The 10123-nt window shown below is 40.4% G+C and overlaps 1 protein-coding gene and 1 long non-coding RNA gene across 2 annotated transcripts in view; both read right to left on the minus strand.

Annotated features, from left to right (window-relative positions):
• LOC108296339 (cyclin-Y-like protein 2) overlaps nucleotides 1-2949 on the minus strand; it is an 8725-nt gene extending 5776 nt beyond the window's left edge. Inside the window, exons 1-2 of the mRNA XM_017518812.2 lie at nucleotides 2793-2949; nucleotides 1760-1794 (exon numbers count right to left, since the gene is read on the minus strand). Coding sequence (XP_017374301.1) covers nucleotides 1760-1794; nucleotides 2793-2904 — 147 coding nt within the window. The 5' untranslated portion in view covers nucleotides 2905-2949. The remainder of the gene's footprint in view (nucleotides 1-1759; nucleotides 1795-2792) is intronic.
• An 881-nt stretch (nucleotides 2950-3830) lies between these two features.
• LOC108296337 lies at nucleotides 3831-6154 on the minus strand. Its single transcript, XR_005198387.1, has 2 exons — nucleotides 6038-6154; nucleotides 3831-3865 (listed from the first exon to the last, which is right to left on the minus strand). It is a non-coding gene; the product is annotated as an uncharacterized LOC108296337 (long non-coding RNA).
• Between the last annotated feature and the right edge of the window lie 3969 nt (nucleotides 6155-10123).

Below are 10123 nucleotides of genomic sequence, written 5' to 3' on the forward strand. Positions count from 1 at the left end.
AACCTGAGATATAAAGAAAACTATACACCAAAAATAGAACTCCAAATTTCTTCCCTAACTCTGCTTTTGGAAAGCAAGTAGCCAGGCAGAAACTTGGGAGAACATTCTCAAGAAACTAAACTGTCTCGAATAAAGATCCCCAGATAATACACTGAGGTCTCCCAAATGAAAAGCTAGTTGCTTCCACAACCTCACACTGAGTGCCATCAGTTAACAGAAGTCGTGCTTCCAAATCAAGCAAGCAAGCCAGAGACCACCACACATTGGAGAAAAGCCTCCAACAAGAGAGAATGAAACAACACACACAAAATTCATGGGACCAGTCAAAATCAGGAGCAAAACTTTTAAAAAAATGTTAAAACACTCTAAAAATATATAATATTCAATAGATATAGTAGAGGATAAACTCATAGCATATCCCAGACGTAGAATAAAAAGACAAACTGAAAAAAACTGAAGGGGAAAAATTGGAAACCATAGCAGGTCTACTGGTCTAAGCAGACTAGCGACTGATTAACACGACTATCAGAAAAAAGTAACAGAGAAAATAAAAAACATTCTCAAAAACAGAGAGTCTCCAGACTTAGTAGCCTCAATAAAATGAAAAGATCGCCTGCCACGCTGTTATTATGAAATTTCAGAATCTCAGAGACAGAAAAGCTCCGAAAAAGCTTCCAAAAATACAAAAAACGCGGTTATAAATAACGTGTCACACAATGGCAATAGATTCAAGAACAACACTGTGATGAGAGCACAATTGCAGACTATCTTCAGAACCATAAAATTTAGATTCAACCTAGAAGTTTACTCTCCAACAAGGAAGAAGAATTTTAAGCCTGGTCAGATCTCTAAACATCTCTGCCCAGGAGTGTGCATAAGTACAACTAGAGAAGATAACAGGCCAGATGGAAACACAGAATCTAGGACTCAGGCGATCCCACACAAGGCGGCAGTTATGTGAGATCCCAAAAGACTTTAAAGAGATAGCACAGATAGGCTAAGACATCAAGCATATCTAGGGAAAGTCTCTCTATACTGAACTAGGATGACAAAAGGCCAAAGAAAGCTGCCCACCACCCGCCAAAAACAAAGAGCAACAGATATGTTTTATCAGACGGAAAATATCTTTGAAAGGCACATGATAAATGCTATAACACTTGGCGGGTGGAGGGGACGGGGATCAGCTGTTAGAAAACAGGCAAATGAATACAGTCAGAAAATTAGCTTCGTGCTAAAAAATAATGGATGTAAAATGTAAATTATATGTAAAATATAACTTAACAATAATTATTATTTTTCAATAAAGTGACAGGCCATCCAGAGGCTACTTACTGCATTTGGCTGGATAAACCAGCATAGGCTAGGAAAAAAAAATGATCCAGAAGAAGTGCAGAATAGTCATAATCATGTCAATATTACTGACAATTAAAGAGTGTGCTACAAAGACCATACTGACAACTAACTTAGCTCTTCTATTTTTGTTATTTCATTAAAAATAAGATTAAATATTTAAAGCAGATCTTTATATCACAACCAACTATTGAAATTTAACTTGAGTGTCAGCAATCCTTAAAAGGTGGGCACACTAAGCTGAAGACTTTTTGGGATAAATTTGATAGGAAGGTAGAAGTGATTCAAAAATCCACGAAACGAGGTCCATGCTGTCACCACTGGGTCCCTATTATAATTTAAAGGAATGAAGAGAGATATACTTTTATATCAAACTATCAATTTCTCAACTTTTTGACTGTTTACTTACATGGTTTGTACCGCTGTTTTCTCCTATTTCTTCTGCTAAGAATGAAAGAAAAAAAAAAAAGGTCACTTCTGACACAAATAATATAAAATAAAAGTAGTTGTTAACATCTTACTGACTACTCCTATGTACAATCAGAGAAAATTCCATTTAAGAAAATTAATTTCAACAATTTATAATTTAAACTCTCTGGCATGAAAAATCTCATAAAGTAAAATGTAATAACATAGATTTACTTTTTGACCTAGTTTGCTTTCTGTTTTCATTACATACGAGTGAAAGAATACTCATGTACGAAAGGGCACAAAAATTAGGCCAGATGAAAAATTCTGCTAATTAAAAAATTTAATGGTTGCATATATGAGCCATGATCCGTTAGTATTCTCCCATTCCGCATTTACACGTAGCTTAATTACCGGAATCTAAGAGCTAACAGCTCTAAGAACTGCTTCCTGGCCAGGCACCTATCTCTAGATGCACCAGAATCCCTGTAAGCCTCTCCAACCACAATCGGTGGTCATCTACTAATATGTTGCTACAAACAAAACAAACAAAAACAGGGTCTTTACACAACTGAAAAGTAACCTATCTTAAATTTAATCTTTTGTTTGTTTGTTCTTTTTTGTTTTTTGATACTGAGGAATCTCGCTCTGTCACCCAGGCTGGAATGCAATGGTGTGACCTTGGCTTACTGCAACCTCTGCCTTCAGGGTTCAAATAATTCTCCTGCCTCAGCCTCTGAGTAACTGGGATTAGAGGTGCACCCCACCATGCCTGGCTAGTTTTTGTTTTAGTAGAGACGGGGTTTCAGCATTTTGTACAGGCTGGTCTCGAACTCCTGACCTCATGATCCACCCACCTCCACCTCCCAAAGTGCTGGGATTACAGGCATGAGCCACTGCACCCAGCCAAATTTACGTCTTAAAATAAGTAGACAAACCTAATTTGGATATGGTGTCTGCAGCAAAAAAAAACCAGAATAATAAAAGCTCCAAGAGGGACTTGGGCCATGCTTTGTATCCTACACTGCCTCCACCTTTAATGCTGGAACGGCCTTGTAGGCAAACATTCCTATCACTGAAGTGTGAGGGACATGGAATCGCTTTTCTTTTTTCTGCTTTCATGCTCTCCAGGTATGAGAAGCCCATGTCTCTGGAAGGAACTGGGAAATACACCTCTGATGTGGTTTGGATATGTCTCCCTGTCCAAATCTCATGTTAAAATGGGATCCTTAATGCCGAGGACAGGGCCTAGTGAGAAGTGTTTGATAACAGCGGAGCATTCCTTATGAATGGCCTGGTCCACTCCCATGGTAAGAAGCAAATTCTCATTCTGGTATTAAACCAATATGAGTTTTTCTTTTTGTTTGTTTATTTGCAGAAAAGTGATTTATTTAGAGAGAGGGAGAGAAACAGAGGAGAGAGAAAGCTTCCTCAAGAGAGAGTGTGTGGAAGCGGGACCCCAGAGGGGAAATCCAAGGAGGGGAAAGAGACCTCCCACTGTGTCGGATAATATGAGTTTTTCTAAATACTTTTTATAATACATCTGATCAAACAAGATTTTTCACTCTTTTTCTTGGCAGAATAAACAATGTTGTCTCACTATCTGTTTGGGATGTCCTTGCTTCAGAAGGGCTGGACTCTAATGCTGAATCTATACAGAGAGAAAGAAAAAATATGTAATCACTTATAACAATTTATCAACTCATTAATTCGACAAGGAAGCCATTTCACTACCTCTACTTTTATTCTTATCCATTGGGAAGAGGAACAAAGAATTAAACATAAAGATAAATCTAAGATTCCTCCATTACATGACAAATTGTGTTGATAAAAAGATGGGAAACTGTGTAAACAAAAAGTTGACATGTTTTCACTAGCATGATAACAACCAAAGGAAAGTATATCACGTGTTAAAATAACACAAGTGAATATGTGAAAATTTTAAAAATTTAAACCAATGAGTTTTGCTAAACACTTTCTATTATACACCTCATCAAACAAGAGTTTTCACTCTTTTTCTTTGTGGAAAAAAACAATGTTGTCTCACCATCTCCTTGAGATGTCTTAGCTTCTGGATGATCAGAAGGGTCGGACTCCAAAGCCCTATCTATACAGAGAGAAAAGAAAAAAGATGTCATCATTACAACAATTTATCAACTCATTTATTCTACAAGGAGGCCATTTTAATACCTCTACTTTTATTCTTATCCATTGAAATGAATGTATAGACATAAGACGAGGCCAGACAAGGTGGCACATGCCTGTACTCCCAGCTACTCAGGAGAATGAGATAAGATAATCCCTTGAACCCAAGTCAGGAATTTAGGCCAGGATGAGTTAACATAGTGAGACTCTTTTTTATTTAAAAAAAAAAAAAAAAAAAAGTAAATATAAAATTTTTTTAATTCCCTTTTTTTTTTAAAAAAAAAAAAAAAAAAAAGTAAATTCAGCATATTTGTCACTTCCATTTCATTCTGAAGACACAGAACCTTAGTTCTGTTGAGCAGCTGTCTTCCATAGTCATGTGAGATCTCTGTCTTCATTTCTTCATTAGCAACACATATGGAGAACACACACAAGCCTTCTTTGTATTGGAAGGGGCCAAAAGAGACATGCATAAACTGTATTGTAATCCTAAAGAATAACAATAAAGAGCCTTTGTTGTTCTCTAATCCAACACCACCCATCTATGAATTGGTGTGTAAAATCACTCACAGGCTTTCCTTACACCAGCAACCAGAGTATAAGTTTACACAAGTACTTACACATTTTGTGTATAAAGGTATAATGAATTCACATAATATATTTGTTTATTCAAAATTCTTAAACATCTTGAAAAGTGAGTATAGTACTCCAAGTTACAAAGTCACATTGATGAGTCTTAATTATTCTACCTCTGAAAAAAACTAAGAGCCCAACCAAAGTTGTTTTTTTTTGTTGTTTTGTTTTTTTTTACTTTAAGTTCTGAGATACATGTGTAGAACGTGCAGCTTTGTTACATACATATACATGTGCCCTGGTGGTTTGCTGCACCTGTAAACGCATCATCGAGGTTTTAAACCCCACATGCATTAGGTATTCATCCTAATGTTCTCCGTCCCCTTACACCCCACCCCACAATGAATCCCCCAGTGTGTGACGTTCCCCTCTCTGTGTCCATGTGTTCTCATTATTCAACTACCACTTATGAGAGAGAATATGTGTGGTTTGGTTTTTGTTCCTGTGTTAGTTTGCTGAGAATGATGGCTTCCAGCTTCTTATGCTTTACTTTCTTATCTTTGAACAAGATGCTATTGTCAGGCGGGGGAAGGACAAAGGGAGAGCCATGGCAGCAAACACTCTCCACAGTTTTAACCTTCAATCTTTATGTCACACTTTAAAAGTCTACGTTGACATTTCATGTCTTTTGAAAGTTTTGACCACGAACCATCCCTACCTCTCTTTTAGAACAGGGAGGTAAATAAAGTCTGTTAATTCACCTGAATAAATCTGGAGACACATTTGGTATTAAGGTAAGAATTTTAAAGTCATCAGAGCCTCAGAGGTAAATTCCTTTGGGGGAAAACAAACACCCATTTTCCTGCAGCCCTGGCCATGACATTTCACATCTTTCACAATTACTTTAAGCACCCTCTCGTTTTCTTTCCTTTTGTGTTCAAATTACAGTTAGAAAAAAATAAGCACCTATCAAGGTGACTTAAAGCAACCCAGCAAGAATATCCTATCATCTCTCCCATGGCAAACTTCATTCGGATTTCAAAGAAGAAATCCCCAAATACTTCAGTATGAATTGTCCTGAGATTTAGCTACTTTAACGAAGGAAATAACTAAGCACTTACCTGGTTCCTTCACTTAGGTACCATCTGGATAGGTACAAAAGAAGAATGAGATGGGTACTGGAAAGTTGGGGTATTTGAGTTTTTAGTGAAAAAAGGAAGAGAATATTCCAAAAAAAGCCTCAACAAAATCCCACAGAATAATAAACAGAGCTACAGACAAGAAGAGACATAAATAAATGGTCCCAGGCCAGCATGAGAGAATGAGATGAGCGAACAAGAACTGGGTGTTTGGAAGGAGAAAAGAAATTGGACTCCGTGGAGAAAGACTAAGCAGTGGAAAAAGGAACACAAGGCAGAGCCAGTCTTTGTTTCTGACCAGCCCTGGGAAAAACTGGCTGCAGGCAAAAAGGAGCCTGAGGTAGGGGATGCCCCCCAGGGGACCTTGAAGACAGTAGCAGCCAGAGGGGTGGCCAGGGCAGATGGTACCATCACCTCCTTACCTTCAGGCATCTCCCAATCACAGATGTCCTGCACAGGATGGCCCTCACCAGCTTCAACAGTCAACTCGGCAGTTTCTACGGCAGCAGCCGTGGGCACTGCTGCTGTGGTGTCCTCAGGTGCTGCCGCGTCCTCAGGTGCTGCCGCGTCCTCAGCTGCTGCCGCGTCCTCAGGTGCTGCCGTGTCCTCAGGAGCTGTCGTGTCCTCAGCTGCTGTCGTGTCCTCAGGAGCTGTCGTGTCCTCAGCTGCTGTCGTGTCCTCAGCTGCTGCCTCACAGATTTCAGATTCAGGAGGACGCCCTGAGCCCTCATCCTGGTCCGATTCTTCGCAGACCTTGGGGCGCACACAGCAGCTCAGTATGTTCCCCATGGGGCACCTCTACTCCTGTCTGCCGCTACCTGTGCCTCCGCTCACAGTGTTGGCCAGGCACTCCTGCTGCCCTAGGCCGAGGCTATGCCGCACTTTCAGAGATGGTCCTGCCTGCGGCTCGCCTGCCCACCCCACAGCCCGGCCCCAGCCGGGGCTCGGGCCAAGGCCCGCACCCTGCCGCCTCTCCTGAGTTGACTTGTCTGGGAGGGTCAAAAACAGATGGCTAATTTAATAGGTTGGAAACCCAACAAGCGCTGAGAGATACAACAACTGCCTGAAGAGAGTACAAAAGGAGCGGCTCCTCCTCCTGCAGTCACCTACAGACTGAAGCCCACTGGCCCAGGTGGAAGCCCAGGCACGTGACTCACAATGCCCCGCCCCACACCTCACAATGCCCCAGCCTTACTGCCGCCCCTCCCCCGCTGCCCTGGCTGCCCCACCCTGTGGCTTATGATGCCACTGCTCTCCTGGCCCTCCTGCAGTGCCAGTGGGACTAAGGTTTTCATTCATCACCCACCAGCTTCCTGAGATTTGTAGTCCTAAAAACAGGGTGGTTCATTACAGGAAGCCATCTTCCTCTAAGAGTTCTATACAAAGTCTCAGTTAGCAGAATGGGTCCCATTGGCAACCAAGTTCAACTTTTATTTGTTGACTCAATGTAGATACACCTGAATTGTTCAGTGCTTTTGTAATGAAATACTCCTCTCCCGTCTTCTAATGAGTGGTAGTTTTCATCTGCAACCTGACCACAGCAATCCCTGGGGCCCTAGCTTTACTCTCACTAAAGAGTTATGGCTGTGTGGGCCAAGCCTGGTGGCTCACTACTGTAATCCCAGCACTTCGGGAGTGCGAGGCTGGGGGATCACTACGTCAAGAGATCGAGACCATCCTGGCCAACATGGTGAAACCCCGTCTCTACTAAAAATACAAAAAAATTAGCTAGCTGGGCATGGTGGCACATGCCAGTAGTCCCAGCTACTCGGGAGGCTGAGGCAAGAGAATTGCGTGAACCCAGGAGGTGGAGGTTGCAGTAAGCCAAGATCACGCCACTGCACTCCAGCCTGGTGCCTGGCGACAGAGCAAGACTCTGTCTCAAAAAAAAAAAGAGTTATGGCTGTGTGTCTTGAATGACAGGTTAGGACCCATCCGCCTCCACCTCCTTCTCCACAAAATAGAAACCTAACTTGTCCCCACAAGCTCTAAAATGCTAAAACTTACCAACTTCCTTTTCTCCCCTGTATCTTCCTTCCATGGCAGGGACTGAACATCTGGCAAGCAGTATGTGCCTGACAGTGTTTCAAGTCAGCTATGCTCATTTAACCCTCAGAAACAAGATCGCCAGTTTTAGAGACGACATTGAGATGGAGAAGGTATGTTATCTCCCCAAGGTCACATGACTGCCAAGGCTGGGGCCATTATTTGATCTCAGGTACTATGAATTCCCCAATTCCTCAAGCGTGATTATCAGAAAGTGCATTATTCCATTTTCACACTGCTATAAAGAAATACCTGAGGTTGGGTAATTTAGAAAGGAAAGAAGTTTAATCGACTCACATTCCACATGGCTGTGGAGGCCTAAGGAAACTTACAATCATAGCAGAAGGGGAAGCAGTTACTTCTTACATGGCGGCAGGCCAAAGAGTGTGAGCATGTGAAGGAGCAACTGTCAAACACATATAAAACCATCAGATCTCATGAGAACTCACTCACTATCACAAGAACAGCATGGGGGAAACTGCCCCCACAATCCAATTATCTCCCACTGAGTCCTTCCCTCAACATGTGGGGATTATGGGGATTACAATTCAAGATGAGATTTGGGTGGGGACATGACCAAAACATATCAGAAAGTACAGGTAGAAGTCAAGCTTGGAGGGGAAGTGACATTATAGACTGGCATATTTTTTAAAAAAACGTTTTGTTTTGTTTTTAAATGTGAATTTTAAAATGCCTCCTCTTCATTCAACACTGATGAAGTCCCTTCTACATGCCAGACACCGTATGTATTAAACAGTCCCAAGTCTCAATGAGAGTAGGCAGATACACAAGGCTTAAGAAGTTCAGTTTTCTGAGATCACACTACTGGACAGTATATGAACCTGAGATACAAACTCACCTCTATCTGACCCCAAATTTGACGCTGGGGTGGTTTTAAATTTATTCTGAAAATTTGAGTCATTGAACCATACAAAGATGAGAGTCTCTGTCAGATGTGTGTGTAGTGGTCTGTATAATAAGGAAGGACTGAAGGAAGCAACAGACCAATTAAGAGACTATCTAAAGGAAGACTGATGCTAAAGGCAGTGGCAGTGACAAAAGTGGAGGAAAAAAATTTTGTGATTATTGGGGAGACAGAATAGGAAGTACTTGGTCATGAGATGTGAAAGCAGGGAAGTAGAGGGAAAAACAGGGCTGCTTGGGCTCTGCTGGGGAAGACTGGGTACAGAGTTGTACCTTTCTCTTCGCAGAAAACGTAGGAAGAGAAATAGGTAAGGAGGAAAAGACAGATTTTTACGCTTAGTGTCACATTAAAATGGAACTCTCTGGTCAAAGTTGAAGATAAATCTCTGTGGGCTAAGTCCATTTCCATTTCTGACATCCCAACATACGTTTTTAAAAATAACACACATACTAAATGAAACCATTAAGAGTAACTGGGGAAATTTCCTAAAATTTACATGCTAAGTATATCACCATTTTTTATTACTTTCGTGGAGTAACTTTGAATCTATGGTTATAGCAAATGAGGGACCCTACATAAAATAAAGCTAATATTTTAAATTTAAAACTCTATTATCCTCAGTGAATAGAGAAAGCAACTGAAGCCATGGGCATGGAAGTGATTGCCTTGAGAGGTTGTGTATACTAAGGAGAACTAGAAAGAAAGAAGACCTTGAGAATAGGGGGATATACATGACATTAACTAAAGCTTGCAAAAGTGAGCACTCGGAGTCAAGAAACTGGCCTTTGAATCAGGAACGGCTGCTTTTGTGAGGCATTGGAAAGGAGATGATGTCTGATTTCATTTCTGTAACGGCAGCACCTAGCTTTTACGCTTTTAGAGTAAAACACTGAAACATATATTCATGATATTAAGATGTGAAAAGGCTTCACAAACAGTTTTAAAAATTGGTAACAATAAAAGGAAAACCTATATAGTTGGACAGTATCAAAATAGGTAAGTTATATCATCAATAAACACTATTAGGAGATTTCTAAAGCAACTCTCAGTAGATAATATAATCTACATATATAATATGTAAATACACACATGCATACAAACATCTACATAGTGACAAAAAATAAAAGATTTATATCCAAATATATCAAGAATTTTTTCAAATCATTAAGAAAAAATACAAACAACCAAACAGAAGACACATGGCCCAATAAACATATGTGAAGTTGCTCTGTGAGTAGTTATCAAAAAATATAAGACAAAATCTCAATGCAATACCACTATACCCACTCCAGAATATCAAAAATGCGAAAAGGCAGAAAGCACCAAGTATAGAGAAGAAGGTGAAATTTCTGGACTGTTCATTTACTGCCAATGAAGAGTGTAAACAGGCACAATCACTTTGAAAAACTGACAGCATCTTTATACATCAGCATAGCCTATAACCCAGGAATCTCTTTCCTACACATTTTCCCAACAAAAATGAATAAATGTTCACCAATAAAAACATACATCAAAATCTTCACAATAGTGCATACTC

This window comes from Cebus imitator, unplaced genomic scaffold (genome assembly GCF_001604975.1).
Source record: "Cebus imitator isolate Cc_AM_T3 unplaced genomic scaffold, Cebus_imitator-1.0 Scaffold704, whole genome shotgun sequence".
Lineage (NCBI taxonomy): Eukaryota > Metazoa > Chordata > Mammalia > Primates > Cebidae > Cebus > Cebus imitator.